We start from the raw sequence: 19,138 nt of genomic DNA on the forward strand, positions 1-19,138 counted from the left end.
GAGGGGGGTTGGGGGGGTCCCCACCCCTCGGCCCCCCACCCCGGGGGGTACACGCCCCCCCACCCCGGCGCCCTACCTGATCCCGCTGCTTCCTTCTCAGCCTCCATCTCCTCCTCTTCCTCCTCCTCCGGCTCGTGGTTCTCCAGCTGCGCCCGCCGCGCTTCCTGGGGGAGAGGGGGGTGTCAGCCGCAGGCCCGGGTCCCCGCCGCCCCCCGCAGGGGCGAGGGGAAAGGGTGGGGGTCCCCGATGGCCCGACCCCCCCCCCGCCCCCGGGGGCTGTACCTGGGCCTCCAGCTCCTTCTCGTTCATGTCGCGGTGCTTCACCACCAGCACCGCGTTGGTGCCCGACTGCACCCCCGCCCGCGCGCGCCGCTTGCTCAGCCGCACCCTGGGGGTGCGGGGGGGGTCAGGCGCTGGGGACCCCCTCCCCAGACCCCTGCGAACCCCCATGACCCCCCCCCAACCCTCTGCAACCCACCAGGGACATCACTAGGCCCCCCAGGGATGCCCCAGACCCCTTCTAACCTCCCAGACCCCTCTGGGATGTCCCCACACGCCTCCCAAACTCCTCCCGCAGACCCCTCCTGACCCCCTGCCCCAAACTCCTCCTGCAGACCCCTCCTGACCCCCCTCCCTGACCCTGAATTCCCCCCCCACAAATCCCTCTCCAGTGTCGGGGGGGGCACGGCGCTCAAGCACCCCTAGGGACCCCCCCAGGAGCCCTCAAACCCCCACCCCACAGCACTAGTTCCCCCCTCCAGTCTGCACAGGGACCCCCAATGAGGCCCCAGGGTCAGAGAAACGCCCCCCCCAGTGCCTCCAGTACCAGTGCAGGGGGGCTCCCAGTGCCCCCCCAGCCCCACCTGGTCTCCAGCTCGTTGTAGTAGACGCCATCGCCCTCGCGGAAGATGAAGAAGTAATTCTCCTCGTAGCCCTTGCTGGCCTTGTTCTTCACGTTCCAGTTGTACTCCCGGGCGATCTTGTAGTCGTAGCTGGGGCAGGGGGGCATGGGGGCATGAGGGAGGGGTTGGGGAGACCCTCCCTCACTCCCAAACTCCCCCCCGCCCCCACCAAAGTGTCCCCCAAAACCTAATGGGTGCTGCCAGGCCATTGGTTTGTCCTCCACGAAGCGGTTGGGATGCTCCAACTTGCTCCTTGTGGTCCCCCTCCCAAGTTATATGGGACCCCCTAAGCTATATACCCCTCCTCAGCTATATAAGAACCCCCCTCGGATATATAGGACCCCCCCATACACGTCCTCAGGGGTGTAATCCATCTCTTCCTCCTGGTCCCGCTTGCGCTTGCGCAGCGTCTCTTCAACCGGCAAGAAATAAGCCACGAACTGGTTCCCCTCCTCGTCCATCATCCCCCTGCAGGCAGGAAGGGGTTAATGGGGGTGCAGGGGGAGCAGAGACACCCCGTGTCGTCCCCCCCTTCAAAATGTGGGGGTCCCGTGTCCCCCCCGGCACCTGATCATGGCCTGGGACATCATCTCCAGCGCGGCCGGACCGCTCGTGTCCTTGGGTGCCGGGTCCGAGTCAAAGATGACTTGAGCACAGGGGTTGATCCACATCTGGGGGTGGGCAAAAAGGGGTGTAGGGGGGCAAAAAGGGGGTGTGGGGGGGCAACGCCCCACCGCCCTCACCCTCAAAACCACCCACTACCCACCAGAGTCCCCCTCTGCAAGGGGTGGGGGGTCTGTGCCTCGGTTTCCCCTGCAGGACAGTGTCACCAGGGTGGGGATTTGGGGTGTGTCCCCCCTACCTTGAAGTCAGGGAAGACGGGCATGACCTCAACGGGGGTGACGCGGGGCTTGCTGTAGTGCTGCGTGATCTGGGGGGGCACACGAGGAGCGTCAGGCCTGTGTGTGTCCATGCGTTGCCCCCCCCAAATGCTGGGGGGGACCCAAAAAACCTGCTCCCCCCTACCCCCCGCGGTCCCTCACCGCTTTCTGGGCATCTTCGAAGGTCTTCTCGATGGCGGCGATCTGGCTGTCGCGATCTTTGTAGATCTCTTCCTCTGTGAACTGCTGCTTCACCGAGACGCCGATCCTGAGTGGGGGGCAGGACACAGACACGGGTGGGAGGGTGAGGGGGGGTGGGGGGCTGTGCCCCCCCGCCCTGGGGCCCCCCCGGACTCACTTGACCTCGGGTTTCTCGTTGGAGACGCCGTAGCGGTTGAATTCGGTGGAGATGTACTCGGTCTTGCGCATCCACGGCACCACCTTGGCGTGTTGCTGCGACCTGGGGAGGGGGCAGCGTGATGTGGGGGCAGCCCCCAGGGGTTTGGGGGTGCCCTGTGCCCCCCCAGCCCGGTTTTGGGGTTGCCTCCTCTCTCCATGGATGCCATTACCTCTTGGAGCTGGTGGGTGCTTGGATCTCCTCCTCCAGCAGCTTCTCATCTGCCGGGTCCAGGAGCACTGGGGGAGGGAAGGGGAAATTTGGCTTCCCCCCTGCCCCAGTGTTGGGCTCTCCCCCCAGTTTTGGGGTGCCCCAAAGTGCTGTGGTCCTACAACAATTTCGGGGTCCCACCAAACCCCTACTGGCAGCTCAGTCCCTTGAGGAGCTCCCGGGGCATCCCTCAGTCCTGGCGTGGATGCATTCTCCTCCCTCCCCATGTGTACCCCCCCCCAAACCTGGGGTCCCCCCCCAAACCCGGGGCGCCCCAGGCCCCCCACCGCTGGGGTCGATGCGGTAGGTGTCGGGGTTGATGAGGTCGATAGTGACGCCCAGGTCGGGCTCTGTCAGCAGGTCGTGCTTGTGCTGCTTCTCCAGCGACGTCGCCTTGTACTGCACGAACCTGGGGCGGGGGGGGCAGCACGTCCAGGCACCCCCAAAAACCCCAACCCCGTAAAAAACCCCAAAACAGTCCCCCCAAAACCCAGCCCCCCAAAACACCCTCCCAAAAATCCCACCTCCTAAAAACACACCCCCAAGAAACCCAACTCCCCAAACACACCCCCAAAAAACCCACCCCTTCTTAAAACACCCCCCAAAAACATCCCCCCACAACACCTCACCCCACCATCACATAAACCGGGAGGGGTCAAAGCACCCCAGCTGCCCCAAACCCCCTCCTCTAGCCCCCCCAAAACATCCCAGACACCAACCCCCTCCCCGTGTTTTGTGCTGCAGGAGCCAGAGTGGACCCCAACCCTCCCCAGATGCCCCCAAACCTCCCTCAGTCCCCCGGCACTGCACAAACCCAAGCCCCACCCCCCACCCCGAAACACCCCCAAACTCCCATGTTATGGCCCGAGTTGGAGGGTGGGGTGGGGCTGGGGGGGGTGTCCCCCCGGGGCCTCCCCGTACCGGTTCTGGTCGAAGGGGTAGGTGATGAACTTGGGGTCGAAGGGGATGTCGGGGAGGCTGTTGCAGTACTTGACCCGACAGACCACGCCCGACCTGGGAGGGGCCAGCGGGGTCAGGGAGGGACCTCAGAACACGAGGATCCCCCCCAAAACACGCTCCCTCACCCCCCAATGGGACCCTTGGGGTCCGACCCCCCACTCACCTCTCGGGCAGCGTCCGGTGGGAACTGGGCCTGTGGGAGGGGAACGGGGCAGGGTCCCAGGCGTCCAGGAGCCCCAGCCCCCCAGGTGTGCTGTGATGTCATGAGGGGACCCCCGCATCCGGGACCCCCAACCCCGCCCCAGCGTGTGCTGTGATGTCATGAGGGGACCACTGTATCTGGGACCCCCAACACTCCCCCTGTGCTATGATGTCGTGAGGGAACCCCACCCTTACGCTACGATGTCATTAGAGAATCCATGTGTCCAGGGCCCATACCTCCCCACGTACACTATGATGTCATAAGGGGACCCTGACGTTCAGAATCACCTCCCCACTCTCATTATGACGTCGGGAAGGGACCCAGGTTCACAACCCCCTAGTGGGTGTGACGTCAAGAAAGAACCCCACCACCACCTCGGAGCACTATGACGTCAAGAGGATACCCGGGTGTCTGGGACCCCCAAGCCCGCCACGTGCGCTTTGACGTCAGGAGTGCACCCAAGTTTACGCTCCCGCCCCCGGTGCGTGTGACATCACGAGGAGACCCAGACCGCCCGGCTTCCCACCCGACCCGCAGGCCCGCCCCCACCCCTTGACGCAACGGCACCCGCCATGACGTCAGGCCCGTGACGCCGTCGTACCTGTGGCCTGACTCCTCCCGCTGCGCCTGCGTCTGGATGGTGGGAGCCATGACGGGGCCGGGGCCGGGCCCTGCGCCGGCACTGCGGGGGGCAGCTACTTCCGGGAGGCACCAGGCCCCACCGGTCTTACGTCACTTCCCGGCGCGCGGGGCCAGCCGGGAGCGGAAGTCAGGCGCGCACCGGGAAGATGGCGGCGCCCCCGCAGCCGCCGCCGACGGGCCCGGGCTCAGGTCCGGGGCCCCCCGCCGCTCCCGCGCCGCCGCCGCCTCTGCCCGCCGCTCCTGGGCCGGGGCCGGGGCCGGGGCAGGCTCCGGGGCCGGGACAGCCCCCGGGACCGCCGCTGCCGGCGCAGGTGGCGGCTGCGCAGGCGCAGGACTTCGACCCGGTGCAGCGGTTCCGCCTCCTCATCCCCCAGCTGAAGGAGAGCCTGCAGGTGGGCGGGGCCTGCCCCTGGTGGGCGGGGCCTGCCGCCGAGGGGAGGTGCGGCGTGCCACCGCGGGCCTTGCATTGCTGCCATGGGGCGTGGCCTGCCGCCGGCAGTGGACGGAGATTGTCGCAGGGGAAGGCGGGGCCTGTCGCTGTGGCCGTTCTACCGCCGGTATTGGGGCGGGGCCTGGCACGAGCAGAGGGCGTGGCCCACCACCGTGGGGGTTCTGCCGCTGGGAGGGTGCGTGGTGCTGAAAGGGGCGGGGCCGGCCCTGGCGGGGGGGGGGCCCTATGCTGGCAATGGGGGTCCTGGGAGAGTCCCTGCCCTAGTGATCAGTGTGGAGGGGGGTGTCGTGTCTCCGGGGTGTCCCCATCCCCTCGTTGGCCTGTGTCCCCCCCAGTAAGCGAGTCACCGGGAGCTGGGGGGGGCTGCGTGTGTGTCCCCCAGGGTGGCCGTGTCTCCTCTGACACCCTTCCTCCCCCCCCAGACCCTGATGAAAGTGGCAGCGCAGAACCTGGTGCAGAACTCCAGCATCGACAACGGGCAGTGAGTGGCTGTCCCCCAGTCCCATCCCAGTGCCCCCCAGCCCCCCCCAGCACCCCCCAATCCTCCCCTGCTGCCTCCGATTCCCCCCTACAGTACCCCAGTCCCTTCCCAGTGTTCCCCAATGCCCCCCTGCCATCCCCGTGCCCTCCTAGGGGGTGGCAGTGAGGGTGACAGTGGCCGCCCCCGATAGGAAGAGCACCGACGGGGCCCTGCAGCGCTTCGACAAGAGCCTGGAGGAGTTTTACGCCCTCTGCGACCAGCTGGAGCTCTGCCTTGTGAGTGACACCCCCAATGTCCGTGTCTACCCTGTGACAACCCCAGTGTGGTCCCCAGTGACATTGGTGCTCCCCCTGACCCCCAACCCCTTAGCACCATTGCACCCCCAGCGCCATCCTCACCCCGCCATCCTATCCCCTACTCTTGCCCCTTCTGTTGTCTCCCCTTCAAGTGACACCCCTATGTCCCCTCCCTAGCGCCTGGCCCACGAATGCCTCTCACAAAGCTTTGACAGCGCCAAACACGCCCCCGCCCTGGTGCCAGCAGCCCCCAAAGGCGAGGGGGGGGCAGGTGAGACCCTCCCCTACACCCAGTATCTGCCCCTCATCAAGGCCCAGATCGCTGGCGCCAAGGACATCCACAACGCCCTGCTGGAGGGGGCCAACAAGATCACTGGCAAGCTGCCCCCCCCTGGGGGGCCCTGAGTGTTTGGCGGGGTCCCCATGGGGGTCATGGATGCCCCCCCAAACCTCCCGTGGGGGTCTGAGGGGAGATGGGGGGCGTTTGGGTGGCCCTGGTGCCTGGCATGGAGGTCTGAGCATGGATATGGGGGTCACAGTGCTGGGTTTCGGAGTGCTGACCCCAGCGGAGGTCCCTAATTGGGGAGGGGGGTGCGGGGGTGCTGGACCCCCCCGGTTTTGGAGGGAAAACGCCTGGTTTTTGGTAAATAAACTGTTTTTCTCTGATACTGACTCCTCTGTGCCGACGGTGGGACCTCGGGTGTGGAAGTGCCCACTCCCAGGCAAGCGGGGGGCCACTTCGCGTGGGAAGAGGCGTGGCGTGATACAGGCTTAGGCACCTGCCTGCTCAGTCCTGTCCCTTGACGTGACTGTGACGTCACGGCCCAGCCGGGTGACGTCACTTCCCCACCACCGTCCGTGAAGACCACTCGCCGCCTTCGCGCCGCCTCTTTTGTCCCCTCCGCGCCGCCGTCGCGCTCCGTGCCACTCGGAGCACGTGACCACAGCTGGCCCCGCCCGCCACCTCACGTGACGCTGCGGCAGCTCTCGCGAGAGGCAGCGCCGGGACAGGGACAGCGGCAGGGACCGGGACCGGGGCCGGCGCCAGGCGGGAGCGCACCGGGACCGCGACCGGACCGGGCCGGGCCGGGCCGGGCCTGAGGCCGAGACGGTGCCGGGATAGGCTGAGGGTGGGGCCGGGCCGAGGCGGGACCGCGGCCGACAGCGGAGCGGGGCCGGGGCCTGCAGAGAGGCCGGACCGAGGCCTAGAGCGGAGCGGAGCCGCCATCCCCTCGGGGGGTAAGGTGGCGGCGGCGTTGGGTGCCCCCCAGGGTTATGGGATCCCCCGGAGCCACCCGCGGCACCCCCCGGGGCCAGATCTGGGGCTCAGGCTCCTGGTGGAGGGTGCTGGTATGGCCGTTCCCGGGTGTGGGGCAGCCCCTGGGGGGTCATACCGATCTATTCCTTCTCCCAGCCCGGGACACTCCCATATCACATGCCCAGACCCTCTTGCGCACCCCCCAGAACACCCCGAGGTCTCCTCAGGACATCTCCAGACCATCCTGCCTGCTTTTCCAGGTTCCCCCGGGGCAGCCCCGTCTCCCTCTATCCCCAAAGTCCTGCCAGGACACCCCCAGACTCCCCTGCCTGTCCTTCAGGTCCTCCCAAGGCACCCCCACTTCCCCAGACCCCCACAGGACATCCCCAAACCGCTCTGTCCATCCTCCTGGGACGCCCCTATCACCCCCCCCAGAACCCCCAGTGCCGCCATGTCAGACAGTGACGACAGCAACTTCTCGGAGGACGAGAGCGAGCGCAGCAGTGAGGCTGAGGAGGCTGAGGAGAACGAGGTGAGGCTGAAGGCTACAACTGGTGGCAGGGTGCATGTGGGTGCCCTCCCTCACACCCCATACTCCCCAGGCCGAGGAGGAGCGTGCCAGCGTGGCTGGTAGTGAGAAGGAGGAGGCCGAGGAGGAGGAGGAGGAAGAGGAGGAGGAGTATGACGAGGAGGAAGAGGAGGAAGATGACGACCGACCGGCTAAAAAGCCACGCCATGGCGGCTTCATCCTGGACGAGGCTGGTGAGCTGGAGGGGGCTAAAGGGGCATTGCGGGGGCTCGCTGCCACCCCCCCAGCCCTGCTCACTACCCTGAACCCCCCCCAGACGTGGATGACGAGTACGAGGACGAGGATCAGTGGGAGGACGGGGCCGAGGACATTCTGGAGAAAGGTGAGGAGCATCCCCATGCCGCTTTGGGGGCCCCCCCGGGCCCTTTTCCTGCCCTGGAGGCCTGAGGAAGAGGATGGATACGCAACCCCGCAGTGCTGGCTCTGTGGGGGCCAACCCACGCCCTCCAGCTCTTATCCCCCCTTCCCAGTCCCTTTTTCCCCTAAAATCCCATCACTTGAGGGGGAGTGGGAGGGCTGGCGTGTCTACCCTACCTCCCACTGTCTGTCCTTCCCTCCCTCCCCACGTCTCCGTCCGCTCAGCACATCTCATCCGCACTCGCCTGGGGTTTTTCTTTTGCTTTTATTTCCCCCCCTCCTTTTCCCCCCGTGCCACTGTCTGAATTTTGATTCCTTCCCCTTTGTTCCCCCCTCACCCACGGGTGGTTTTGCCGCTATTATTTGCTCCATCCTCCACCGCCACTCCTTCCTCCTGAGCAGAAGAGATCGAAGGTAAGCCCAAATCACCCTGCTGTCCCCCCACATTTCCCCTCGGGGTGTGTGTGTGTCCCCTTCCGGGGCCAAGCAAGCCCAGCCCACCCCCCCACGCCATCTTCTGAGTGCAACATCCTGACCTTCGTGTTCCTCGCAGCTTCCAACATCGATAACGTGGTGCTGGATGAGGATCGCTCCGGCGCTCGGCGGCTGCAGAACCTCTGGAGGTGACGGTGGCTCCGTCCATGTGTCCATCTGCCCATCAGGGTGGCGTGATCTGGGCTGATGCCTCTCCTTCTCCTTTCCTCTCCCCAGGGACCAGCGCGAAGAGGAGCTGGGCGAGTATTACATGAAGAAATACGCCAAGTCCTCAGTGGGAGAGACGTGAGTCCCCATCTGCAGCACAACAGAGAGCATCCTCCCCACCACCTGTCCTTTTTGGGTTTTTTTTTTATAATTTTCTCTTTTTTTTCAGTGTTTACGGTGGCTCTGACGAGCTCTCGGATGACATCACGCAGCAGCAGCTGCTGCCCGGAGTCAAGTGAGTCACAGGGTGTCTGGGGGGGAAACCCATGTGGTTCTGGGGAGAAAAAGGAGCAAATCGAGATGGGCTACTCTGTAATGGTGTTTCCTTCTCCACCCCCACATAGGGATCCCAATCTCTGGACTGTGAAGTGCAAGGTGGGTGCTGGGGAGGGACACGGGGGCTTGGTGTGGTGCAGGGGGGCCTCATCCCAATCCCTAAAACGTTCTTTTTGTCCCCAGATTGGCGAGGAGCGTGCCACGGCCATCGCCCTCATGCGGAAATTCATCGCTTACCAGTTCACTGATACAGTGAGGCCCTAGGGGAGCCAGTCTGTGGCTGGACCAGGGGGTGGCAGCACTGTGGTGTCCCCAACGTGTCCCCAACGCCTCCCCTTGTCCTCCAGCCCCTGCAGATCAAGTCAGTGGTGGCCCCCGAGCACGTCAAGGGATACATCTATGTGGAGGCCTACAAGCAGACCCACGTCAAGCAGGCAATTGAGGGGGTGGGCAATCTGCGCATGGGCTACTGGAACCAGCAGATGGTCCCCATCAAGGAGATGACCGACGTGCTCAAGGTGGTGAAGGAGGTCACCAACCTCAAGCCCAAATCTTGGGTGCGCCTCAAAAGGGGGATCTACAAGGATGACATCGCCCAGGTGAGGAGAGGAAGGAGACGGGAACACTGTGGTGGGGCCGCACACCTGGCTTACCCTGCATTTGTGTCCCCCAGGTGGATTACGTGGAGCCCAGCCAGAATCAGATCTCCCTCAAGATGATCCCTCGCATCGACTTCGACCGGATCAAAGCCCGCATGAGCCTGGTAAGCGGATCTATGCCGCACTGCTGCTGGCACCGCCACCGCCCCACCACCCTTCACTCACTCCCTGTTGCCCCCCACCCTGCAGAAGGACTGGTTCGCCAAGAGGAAAAAGTTCAAGCGACCCCCCCAGCGGCTTTTTGATGCCGAGAAGATCCGGTAGGTAACCGTCTCTGTGACAGGAGACATCAGGCGCGGCCCAAAACCACCCCCCTGGGGGAGCTTTCATCCCTGGGGGGCTCCTGCTCACCAAAGGGGTGATTTGGGTTTTGTCCCAGGTCCCTGGGAGGTGACGTGGCATCCGACGGCGACTTTCTCATCTTTGAAGGCAACCGCTATAGCCGCAAGGGATTCCTCTTCAAGAGCTTCGCCATGTCAGCCGTGGTGAGTACTGCCATCCCGCCATGCCAGGGTTTGAATCTAAAACCCACCTTTTTTCCCCCAAAACTGCCCCTTTTCTAGCACTGAGCGGCGTTGGGAGGCTGGAGGCTCCTCAGGGGGGAGGGTTTTGGCCACCGGCTCCGCTCTTGGCAGATAACGGAGGGGGTGAAGCCCACTCTGTCAGAACTGGAGAAGTTCGAGGACCAGCCTGAAGGCATCGATCTGGAGGTGGTGACGGAGAGCACGGGTAAGCGGGTGCCACCGCTGTCCCTGCGGTGCCGTCCTCGCGGCACTGACCCCTCACTGTCCCCGCCATCACCCCAGGGAAGGAACGAGAGCACAACTTCCAGCCTGGTGACAACGTGGAGGTGTGCGAGGGCGAGCTGATCAACCTGCAAGGCAAAATCCTCAGCGTCGATGGCAACAAGATCACCATCATGCCCAAACACGAGGACTTGAAGGTCAGGGAGTGCCCAGGAAACAGCGCCAGGTGATTCCTGGGGCCGCTGCAGCCACCCCAGGACCCCCCCAGCCCTGTTTCCCTGTGCCCATGGCGTTCTCTTCTGCCCACCCAGGACATGCTGGAGTTCCCCGCTCAGGAGCTGCGGAAGTATTTCAAGATGGGCGACCACGTCAAGGTGATCGCAGGGCGTTTTGAGGGCGACACAGGGCTGATCGTGAGGGTGGAGGAAAACTTCGTCATCCTCTTCTCTGACCTCACCATGCATGAGGTATTTGGGGGTGAAAAGTCCAGCTCGGTGCTGTGTCCTGCCCCAAAACGGACTGTTTTTTGGGGAGAAAAAGAGGGGAAATGGCTGTGCCTCACTTCTCGCCACCAGCTCAAGGTTCTGCCACGGGACCTGCAACTCTGCTCGGAGACAGCATCTGGCGTGGATGTTGGGGGGCAACACGAGTGGGGCGAGCTGGTGCAGCTGGACCCCCAAACCGTGGGCGTCATCGTCCGCCTGGAGCGGGAGACCTTCCAGGTAAGTCCCATCTCCCCGAGGACGCCCGGAGGAGCTGTGCTCATGTATCCCCATGCTGGATCCGTGTCCTCCACCCCAGGGGGGTCCCCGTTTTTTGCCACCCCCCTCCCAGCCTCTTGCTGTCCCCGCAGGTGCTGAACATGTACGGGAAGGTGGTGACAGTGCGGCACCAGGCTGTCACCAGGAAGAAGGACAACCGCTTTGCTGTCGCTCTCGACTCGGAGCAGAACAACATCCATGTCAAGGACATTGTCAAAGTCATAGACGGGCCTCACTCGGTAGGACTTTACGGTGTTTTAGGGGGGGCAGTCCTGGGGGGGTGATGCTTTGGGTGCCCCCAGGGATGCTCTGGGTCTGTCCATGCTTCGGGGACCATCCCTGGGGTGAGCTGAGTCACTCCTGGCACCATGAGGGTGTGCCTGGTGTATTTGGGGTTCCTCCTGGCACCCCCCTGCATCCTTCCCAGCACCAAGGGGACACCACAGCCCCCTGGGTCCTTCCCATTCCCGAGGGGAGGATCTAGTCACCTCTCCAGGACTCTCCCCCGCCCCTTTTACCGGGGCTTAACCACCCCTTTTACTGGGGCAGGGCCGTGAGGGGGAGATCCGGCACCTTTTCCGGGGCTTCGCTTTCCTGCACTGCAAGAAGCTGGTGGAGAACGGCGGCATGTTTGTCTGCAAGACCCGGCACCTCGTCCTGGCAGGCGGCTCCAAGGTGGGCATGCACCAGGGACACCCCCAGGGACTGCTGAGAGGGGCTGCAGTCCCCCAGTTTTGTTGCTGCCCCCACCTCCAGGCACCGTTTTCTTTCCCTCTCGCAGCCACGGGACGTCACCAACTTCACCGTGGGTGGCTTCGCCCCCATGAGCCCCCGTATCAGCAGCCCGATGCACCCCAGCGGGGCTGGTGAGTGTTGGGTGTCCCCGAGGCTGGGGGGGTGTCCCTGAGGACCCCCCGAGCCCTGTCTCGATCCTGCAGGCCAACGCGGTGGTTTTGGTGGTGGCGGCATGAGCCGTGGCCGCGGGCGGCGGGATAACGACCTCATCGGGCAGACGGTGCGCATCTCCCAAGGACCTTACAAAGGTGGGTGCCTTCCAGTGGGGTGCTGGGTGCCTGTTTGTCCCCCCCAAGCAGGGGAGGGTGTCTCAAGGAGGCCCGGACCCCCACGCTGAGCCCCCATCCCACCCTACAGGCTACATCGGGGTGGTGAAGGACGCGACAGAGTCGACAGCCCGTGTGGAGCTGCATTCCACCTGCCAAACCATCTCGGTGGACCGTCAGCGCCTGACCACTGTGTGAGTCGGGGGGACGGGGACAGCGGGGACAGGGTGGCTCTCGGAGACCCCCCTGACAGGCCAGGGTGGTCCTCAGCATTGGTGACCCTTGGGCCAGAACCTCACCTGGGGGGAGATGACACCCGCAGACACGAGCAGGGTTCTTCTAGGGGGTCCCCATCTGCTCCCCAGCGTCATGTCCCCGTCCCCTGACAACTACATGTCCCTACAGGGGCTCACGGCGCCCGGGCGGGATGACGTCGGCCTATGGGCGCACCCCCATGTACGGCTCCCAGACCCCTATGTACGGCTCCGGCTCCCGCACCCCCATGTACGGCTCACAGACCCCCCTGCACGATGGTGAGTGGCACGGGGGGACATCGGGGGATGGAGGGGAAGGGATTGGAGGGGCTTTGGGGTCACAGAGGGGAGCCAGGGGGCTGGACCAGGGTGAGATGGGACCTTAGGGACATGGGGAGGACCCCAGGGTGATCTTCTGGAGGCGACAGGGCTGAAGGGGGGCCGGGGACACGGAGAAAGGGGTCTCGGGGCGGAGGGTGGCAGGAGACTGACAGAGCTGCTGCGGGACCCTCGCAGGCAGCCGCACGCCGCATTACGGCTCGCAGACGCCACTGCACGACGGCAGCCGCACACCTGCCCAGAGTGGTGCCTGGGACCCCAACAACCCCAACACACCCTCCAGGTGAGTACAGGGGGGTCCCCCTTGCTAGGGCGGCCCCTTTTTGGGGTCCCCGGCCACCAGGCCAGCCCCACTGTGACAATGATGCTTGTCTGTCCCCCACAGGGCCGACGAGGACTTCGAGTATGGCTTCGACGACGAGCCCACGCCCTCGCCACAGGGCTACGGGGGCACCCCCAACCCGCAGACCCCCGGCTACCCTGACCCCTCATCCCCCCAGGTCAACCAGCCCTACAACCCTCAGACCCCTGGCACGCCGGCCATGTGAGTGCTCCCTCCACCCTACGGCAGGCCCCGGGGTCCCCAAACCACGGCTCTGGGAGGAAACTGCTCCTGGGGGACCCCAAACCCCGGCCTTGGGAGGAAACTGCTCCTGGGTGACCCCAAACCATAGTTCTGTGTAGGAACCATGGCCCCTGAATTGGGGTCCCAGAGTGAAACAGCAGCCCCAGAGGCCCCTGAACTACACCCCTGGGGGGGAACTGTGCTGCTGGGGGACCCTAAACCTCGGCCCTGGGAGGAAACTGTGCCCCCGAGGTGCAGTGTTGGCCCTGGAGGACCCCAAATCCTCAGACCCCATCCCTCTGCCACCTCTCCTCTCTGCCCCCAGGTACAACACGGACCAGTTCTCGCCCTACGCCGTCCCCTCGCCGCAGGGCTCCTACCAGCCCAGCCCCAGCCCCCAGAGCTACCACCAAGTGGCCCCCAGCCCTGTGGGCTATCAGAACACACACTCGCCGGCCAGCTATCACCCTACACCATCACCTATGGCCTACCAGGTACCCAAAACCCCTTCAATCCCCCTTCACCCCCTTGAACCCCCTCATAGTTTTCGTATAACCCCCTACACACCCCCATAGCCCTCCTAAACACCTTCACACTGCCCCTACACCCCCCTAAACCCCCTTGTAGCTGCTGTACAAGCCCCAAGCCCTCCCATATAACCCCCTTACATTCCCTCATAGCTCTCCGAAACCCCCTCAAAGCCCTTATACTCTCCTCGTAGCCCCTCTACAACTTCCAGCCCCACCCCATAGCCCCTCTGTGCCCACCAACGCTGCCTCCTCTCTCTCCTCCCAGGCCAGCCCCAGCCCCAGCCCGGTGGGCTACAGCCCCATGACCCCTGGGGCCCCCTCCCCAGGGGGGTACAATCCCCACACCCCTGGATCGGGGATCGAGCAGAGCTCCAGCGACTGGGTGACCACCGACATCCAGGTGAAGGTCCGTGACACCTACCTGGACAGTCAGGCAGTGGGACAGACCGGCGTCATCCGCAGCGTCACGGTGAGACTGCCGGGGGGTTTGGGGGTGGTTTTGGGGCAGGGACACAGGCTGACGCTGACCCCTCCATTTTGGCCCTGTAGGGTGGGATGTGCTCTGTCTACCTGAAGGACAGCGAGAAGGTGGTGAGCATCTCCAGCGAGCACCTGGAGCCTGTTACCCCCACCAAGAGCAACAAGGTAGGGCCCCCCTCCCCTTTCTGGGGCACCCCCAGGCACCCCAGTGCTTGCCGCCCCGCCCCCGGTCCCTTGTGGACCTTCTAGCTCCCCTCAGGTGCTACGCCAGCTCCTCTGCACCCCCCACCAAGGCCACCCAGCTCCCCCATTTTGCCCCCCCTCCCCGCACTAACGCCCCTCCCCACAGGTAAAGGTGATCCTGGGGGAGGACCGGGAAGCCACTGGCATCCTGCTCAGCATCGATGGGGAGGACGGGATCGTCCGCATGGATTTGGAGGAGCAGCTCAAGATCCTCAACCTCCGCTTCCTCGGCAAGCTGCTGGAGGCCTGAGGGGGAGCCCCCCCTGCCCTCCCCCTCTCCCCTGCCCCCCCCCCTCCCCTGCCCCCTGTTTTCTTTGTGTCCCCCATTTTTCTTTCTACTCCCCCCTCTTTTTTTTTTTCCCCATTTCTGCGCTGCTGGTTGTAGCGAGGTTCAGGTGTCAAATAAACGCCTGTGGGTGCGGCACCCTTTCTTCTGTGTTGCAGCAGGACTCGGGGAGGGGGTTGAACCGAGACCCCCGTAGGGCTGGGGGTGGGGTGGGTGGGGTGAACCGGGACCCCCCTGCCGCCCCAGAGAACCGGGGAGGGGAGCGAAGGGGGCTCCGCGCCGGCCGCGCACGTGTACAGCTCTCGTCACCCTGCCTCCTCTTCCGCGTCCTCCTCGTCTCATTGGCTCTCCAGACGCCAGCCCCGCCTGCCCTCCGCCACCATTGGCCCGTAGCAGCCCCGCCATTGGTCGTCATCCCTCAGGCTCCGCCCCTCACGGCTTGCCTCCTCCCCCTATTCTCGCTCAGCCGTTGCTCATTGGCTGGCGGCGCGGGAAGGGGATTGGCCGCGGCTGCCGCGCCTGCGCTGTGGGCCGCGCGGTGCGGGAAGATGGCGGCGGCGGCGGGGCGGGCGGTGGCGGCCTGTGGGGCCCGCGCCGCTCTGGGGGCCCGCCGGGCCCGCGCCGCGCTGGGCAGAGCTGCCAGCGGCACCGCCGGCACCGAGGCGGTGCTGCGGGAGCGGTTGCGGGGGCACCAGGTGGGGCCGCGAAGGGGCTGAGCCCAGCGAGCGGGGCCGGGCCTGGGCCTGAGGGGTCGGTGAGGGTTCCGCGGGACGGGGGAGGAGGCACGGGGGCTCCACGGGTGTCCTCACGTGTCCCCACGTATCTGTCCCTTCCCGGCTTAGGGCTCTACGGTCGACCTCGTCCCTTCCCGGGTGTTCTCGGGGGCCCACGGCCTTCCTTGGGAGTTCCTGGGGGTCTGTGACTGTCGCTGGGTGTTCCCAGGACTCCCCCGGCTGTTCCTGGCCATCCTCGGCCATCCCTTGGGCTCCACGGGTGTCCCCAGGGGTCCCTGGGTGTCCCCAGTCATCTTCGGCCACCCTTAGGACTCCCTGCGTGTCCCAAAGTGTCTGTGTGACTCCTTGGGTGTTCCTGGCCATCCTCGGACATCCCTGCGGGTCCCCCAAGGGTCTCTGGGGCTCCCTGGATGTCACCAGTCATCCTCTGACATCCCCAGAGCTCCCCAGGTGTCCCTAAGTGTCCCCAAAGGTCCAAAAAGGCTTCTTGTTTGTCTCTGCTTGTCCCTGGGGCTTCCTGAATGTCCTTTCCCATCTTCAGTCCTCCCCAGCTGTCCCCAGGTGTCCCTGGCTGTCCTGGGGGCTTCCCAGGTGTCCCCAGGCCCCTCAGCCATCCCCAGGGCTCCCCCACCTTGTCCCCAGGGCTCACCGTGCTCCCCTCTGGCCGTGTCCACAGGCGGCAGAGGGACCCCTGGGACGCACCTCTGGTCCAGAGGGGGAGGAGGAGGAAGAGAAGCGGCGGCGGGAGCGGATGGCGGCCGCCCGGCGGATGGCCCTGCGTGTGGCGGGTCTGCTGGGCACGGGCACCGGGGTGGCGCTTATCTACATCTTTGGTGAGTCCCCAGCATCCCCCACCCGTCCCCCCTGCTGCCGGTGCTACCACGGCCCCCCCTCACCTCTGCTCTCCCCCTCCCGCAGGCAGCAACGCGGTGGATGAGCACGGTGCCAAGGTGAGGGGCGCTCAGTGGCAGTTCACCCCACTTTTTAAAGCACAGGAGCTGCGCCAACGTCCCCTCCTTGCTCTTTGGGGACATTGCAGGGGCTGAGTGCCTTCCCCCTCTCACCCTTCTTCCTCATGTGCCCCCATTCATCCCCTACTGCTGGCGTTGTCACTTATTTTGGGGTCTTTGCGTTGGGTGGGGCATTGGGTTCTCATGTACCCAAGGGGAGTAGCGTGTCCCCAAAGGGACTGACAGTCCTTGTCATGCCCCGGGAAGGTGTTTTTCTCACCCAAAACCTCTTTTTTGGAGAGTTTGGGATGTGTTGAGGGGGGTTTTGAAGTGCGTCGTGACTCCCCGGGGAGGGAGAGGTGCAAATTACCCTGCCTGTTTCCGGCATCCAGCGGGGGGGACACAGTGACATCAAACGGGGTGATGGGGGGGAGCACTGAGCAGGTGACAATGACAGCAGTGGGGTGACAGGAACATCAGTAGGGTGACAAGGACGTCAGTTGGCGGAAGGAAACCACACGGAAATGGTGTCACCTACCTGTGAATTGTCCCTGTCACCTCACGTGTCCCTTCCCCCCCTCGGTGACATGGCCCCTCCGGTGCCACCAGCATCCCTCCAGCGTCACTGCGTCCTTCTCGCTGTCTCTGTCCTAACCCTCCGCCTCCCTCTTCTCCCTGCAGATCCCTGATGAGTTTGATGGCGGTGAGTGACATCCCCAGATGCCCCCGGGGGGGGGGTGACAGCCACCACAGGGCAGGGGACTTGTTGCATCCTCAGGGCCATTTGACACTTCGGTGTCACAGCCGGAGGCTTTTACGATGTTCTTAACACCCTGTTGTTACCCAAAAGGGGCTTATTTGGGGCGTTTTAATCTTTATCCTGGTGAAGGGGGGGGCGGGGGCGGGCTGTCACCCCTTTTGGGGACAGCAGGAACCCCGGGTCACCCTGACCCACGCTGGCCTTGGCTCTGCAGACCCTGTGGGCATCCAGCAGCTCCGCAGGACCTACAAGTACTTCAAAGACTACAGGCAGGTGTGTGGGGACCCATTTTGGGGGGGCTTCATCCCATCAGGGCTGGCTGTCCCTGTCCCAAGAGCTTTTTCATCCTCTAGGGCAGCTTTGTCCTAATTTTGGGAGCATTTTGGATCCCCATCCCTTCTTGGGGGACCTCGTCCCCATTCTGAGGGGTCACATCCCTATTTTGGGGCCCCCTGGCCCCATTCTGGGGGCATTTGCCCCTGTTTTGGGGTCCCCCGTCAGCAACCTGGGGTCCTTGTCCCCACCGGGGTGTCCTTTGTCACAAGGCAGGAGCTCTCATCCCCGCTTTGGGGGTGCTTCATCCCCATTTGCCGGGGCATTTTGTCCCCACACTGCAGCCCTTGCCCCTGTGCCGGTGCAAGGACCCTTGTCCCCTCGCTGGTCCCCACGCTTGGGGAGGCTCCATCCCTCCTCCTGACCCCCCCCCAGATGATCATCGAGCCCACCAGCCCCAAGCTGCTGCCGGACCCCCTGCGCGAACCCTACTACCAGCCCCCCTACACCCTCGTCATTGAGCTCACCGACGTCCTGCTGCACCCCGAGTGGTCGGTGAGTGTCCCCCGAGCCTTCCCGTGCCCCCCTGCTGCCCCCCGCTCCCCGTGACACCTCTCTGTCCCCCCCCAAACCAGCTCGTCACCGGCTGGCGCTTCAAGAAGCGCCCGGGCATCGAGAGCCTCCTCCAGCAGCTCGCACCCCTCTACGAGATTGTTGTCTTCACCTCCGAAACCGGCATGGTGAGCGCGAAGCGGGGCGACGCAGCCACCCCAGGGGTGACAGGGCCACCCAGGGGTGCCCCCCACCTTCTCAGCCCGTCCTTATTTCCCCCGACCCCAGACCGCCTTCCCCCTCATCGACAGCGTGGACCCCCATGGCTTCATCTCCTATCGCCTCTTCCGCGACGCCACCCGCTACATGGACGGGCACCACGTCAAGGTGGGGGGGCCCGGCAGGGCCAGGGACGGGGTCCAGGCACTTCAGTGACCCCCCACCCTCTGCCAGCCCCTCTCTGTCCCCCCCCAGGACATCTCCTGCCTCAACAGAGACCCAACAAAGGTGGTCGTGGTGGATTGCCGGAGAGAATCCTTCTGCCTGCAGCCTTACAACGGGCTGGCGCTGCCCCGCTGGGACGGCAGCTCCGACGACCGTGCGCTCTACGACCTCACCGCTTTCCTCAAGAGTGGGTAAACGCGTTCCAGAACGTCCCTGCCTCGTCCCCGACCCCCTCTAGGCTCCCCTGACCCATCTGTCCCTGCAGCCATCGCCCTCAGCGGGGTGGAGGATGTCCGGACGGTGCTGGAGAATTACGCGCTGGAGGAGGATCCGCTGGCGGCTTTTAAACGACGCCGGTCGCAGCTGGAGGAGGTGGGGATGCGCCGGGGGGACACACACCGTGGGGTGGCAGCACCTGATTGCCTGTAACGGCTGTTTTTTGCCTCAAATCTGGGGGCGCAGGAGGAGCAGCAGCGCCTGGCCGAACTGGCGCAGGGCAAGAAGCCGACGGGGCTCTTCCTGGGTGCCCTGGCTGGCCGCCTCTGGCCACGCTCCAAGCAGCAGTGACGTCAGCGTGATGTCAGCGAGACGGTGGCCGTGATGTCAGCGAGACGTCAGCGTGACGTCAGCGGCGCAAGGCCGGGAGGGGGACACGCACCTCGTTCGCCGGCGCCGCGGGAGCAGGGGGTGATGCATCACCCGGATGATGCGGTCGGAGGCGCCGGCAGCCCCGTGGCGGGAGGGGGGCCGAGCGTGGCCCCGGTTTTGGGGGGCGTTGGGGGTGAATAAAGGGTGATGTGGAGCTGTGGGTGCACTGTGCTGCTTGGGGGGCACGGGGCAGCCCCCCCTCCCCGGTGCTGCGTCGGAGCCAGGCCCTTTCAGGGGGGGTGGGCTGTG

At 65.0% G+C, this 19,138-nt stretch overlaps 4 protein-coding genes across 6 annotated transcripts in view; 3 read left to right on the plus strand and 1 right to left on the minus strand.

The window, feature by feature from the left end:
• The window catches only part of PAF1 (PAF1 homolog, Paf1/RNA polymerase II complex component), a gene marked incomplete at both ends in the record, with an annotated part of 5,053 nt that extends 850 nt beyond the window's left edge, over nucleotides 1-4,203 (minus strand). Inside the window, 13 exons of the mRNA XM_082012096.1 lie at nucleotides 77-164; nucleotides 283-388; nucleotides 864-992; nucleotides 1,254-1,370; nucleotides 1,470-1,573; nucleotides 1,765-1,833; nucleotides 1,946-2,051; nucleotides 2,142-2,243; nucleotides 2,353-2,419; nucleotides 2,678-2,799; nucleotides 3,312-3,404; nucleotides 3,514-3,543; nucleotides 4,154-4,203. Coding sequence (XP_081868222.1) covers nucleotides 77-164; nucleotides 283-388; nucleotides 864-992; nucleotides 1,254-1,370; nucleotides 1,470-1,573; nucleotides 1,765-1,833; nucleotides 1,946-2,051; nucleotides 2,142-2,243; nucleotides 2,353-2,419; nucleotides 2,678-2,799; nucleotides 3,312-3,404; nucleotides 3,514-3,543; nucleotides 4,154-4,203 — 1,183 coding nt within the window. The remainder of the gene's footprint in view (nucleotides 1-76; nucleotides 165-282; nucleotides 389-863; nucleotides 993-1,253; nucleotides 1,371-1,469; nucleotides 1,574-1,764; nucleotides 1,834-1,945; nucleotides 2,052-2,141; nucleotides 2,244-2,352; nucleotides 2,420-2,677; nucleotides 2,800-3,311; nucleotides 3,405-3,513; nucleotides 3,544-4,153) is intronic.
• A 137-nt stretch (nucleotides 4,204-4,340) lies between these two features.
• MED29 (mediator complex subunit 29) lies at nucleotides 4,341-5,827 on the plus strand (the record flags this gene model as incomplete). Its single annotated transcript, XM_082012054.1, has 4 exons — nucleotides 4,341-4,586; nucleotides 5,068-5,126; nucleotides 5,317-5,401; nucleotides 5,600-5,827. The coding sequence occupies 4 exons, from the start codon at nucleotides 4,341-4,343 to the stop codon at nucleotides 5,825-5,827; spliced, it is 618 nt and encodes a 205-aa protein (XP_081868180.1).
• Nucleotides 5,828-7,131: 1,304 nt separating this feature from the next.
• Nucleotides 7,132-14,954, plus strand: SUPT5H (SPT5 homolog, DSIF elongation factor subunit; the record flags this gene model as incomplete). 3 transcript variants are annotated; one of them, XM_082012105.1, is made up of 29 exons in its annotated part: nucleotides 7,132-7,212; nucleotides 7,283-7,442; nucleotides 7,526-7,591; nucleotides 8,029-8,040; nucleotides 8,180-8,249; nucleotides 8,338-8,406; nucleotides 8,498-8,563; nucleotides 8,673-8,703; nucleotides 8,788-8,856; nucleotides 8,952-9,203; nucleotides 9,278-9,367; nucleotides 9,453-9,523; nucleotides 9,643-9,748; nucleotides 9,899-9,992; nucleotides 10,070-10,206; nucleotides 10,321-10,476; nucleotides 10,585-10,731; nucleotides 10,863-11,009; nucleotides 11,320-11,445; nucleotides 11,552-11,636; nucleotides 11,709-11,813; nucleotides 11,923-12,025; nucleotides 12,237-12,368; nucleotides 12,606-12,707; nucleotides 12,810-12,968; nucleotides 13,315-13,483; nucleotides 13,785-13,988; nucleotides 14,069-14,164; nucleotides 14,349-14,954. In XM_082012105.1, the coding sequence occupies 29 exons, from the start codon at nucleotides 7,132-7,134 to the stop codon at nucleotides 14,490-14,492; spliced, it is 3,249 nt and encodes a 1,082-aa protein (XP_081868231.1). In that variant the 3' UTR covers nucleotides 14,493-14,954. The 3 variants fall into 3 exon arrangements, with proteins under 3 accessions (XP_081868231.1, XP_081868233.1, XP_081868232.1); XM_082012107.1 differs by having other exon boundaries at nucleotides 7,292-7,442; XM_082012106.1 differs by lacking the exon at nucleotides 8,029-8,040 and having other exon boundaries at nucleotides 7,292-7,442.
• A 2-nt stretch (nucleotides 14,955-14,956) lies between these two features.
• Nucleotides 14,957-18,808, plus strand: TIMM50 (translocase of inner mitochondrial membrane 50; the record flags this gene model as incomplete). The annotated part of the gene is made up of 11 exons (XM_082012108.1): nucleotides 14,957-15,223; nucleotides 15,939-16,095; nucleotides 16,181-16,212; nucleotides 16,894-16,915; nucleotides 17,187-17,245; nucleotides 17,681-17,800; nucleotides 17,881-17,985; nucleotides 18,086-18,184; nucleotides 18,272-18,428; nucleotides 18,507-18,613; nucleotides 18,704-18,808. Exons 1-11 carry the CDS (start codon nucleotides 15,077-15,079, stop codon nucleotides 18,806-18,808), a joined length of 1,110 nt encoding a protein of 369 aa, XP_081868234.1. The 5' UTR covers nucleotides 14,957-15,076.
• Between the last annotated feature and the right edge of the window lie 330 nt (nucleotides 18,809-19,138).

Source organism: Phaethon aethereus (genome assembly GCF_964289735.1).
Source record: "Phaethon aethereus genome assembly, chromosome: 31".
Lineage (NCBI taxonomy): Eukaryota > Metazoa > Chordata > Aves > Phaethontiformes > Phaethontidae > Phaethon > Phaethon aethereus.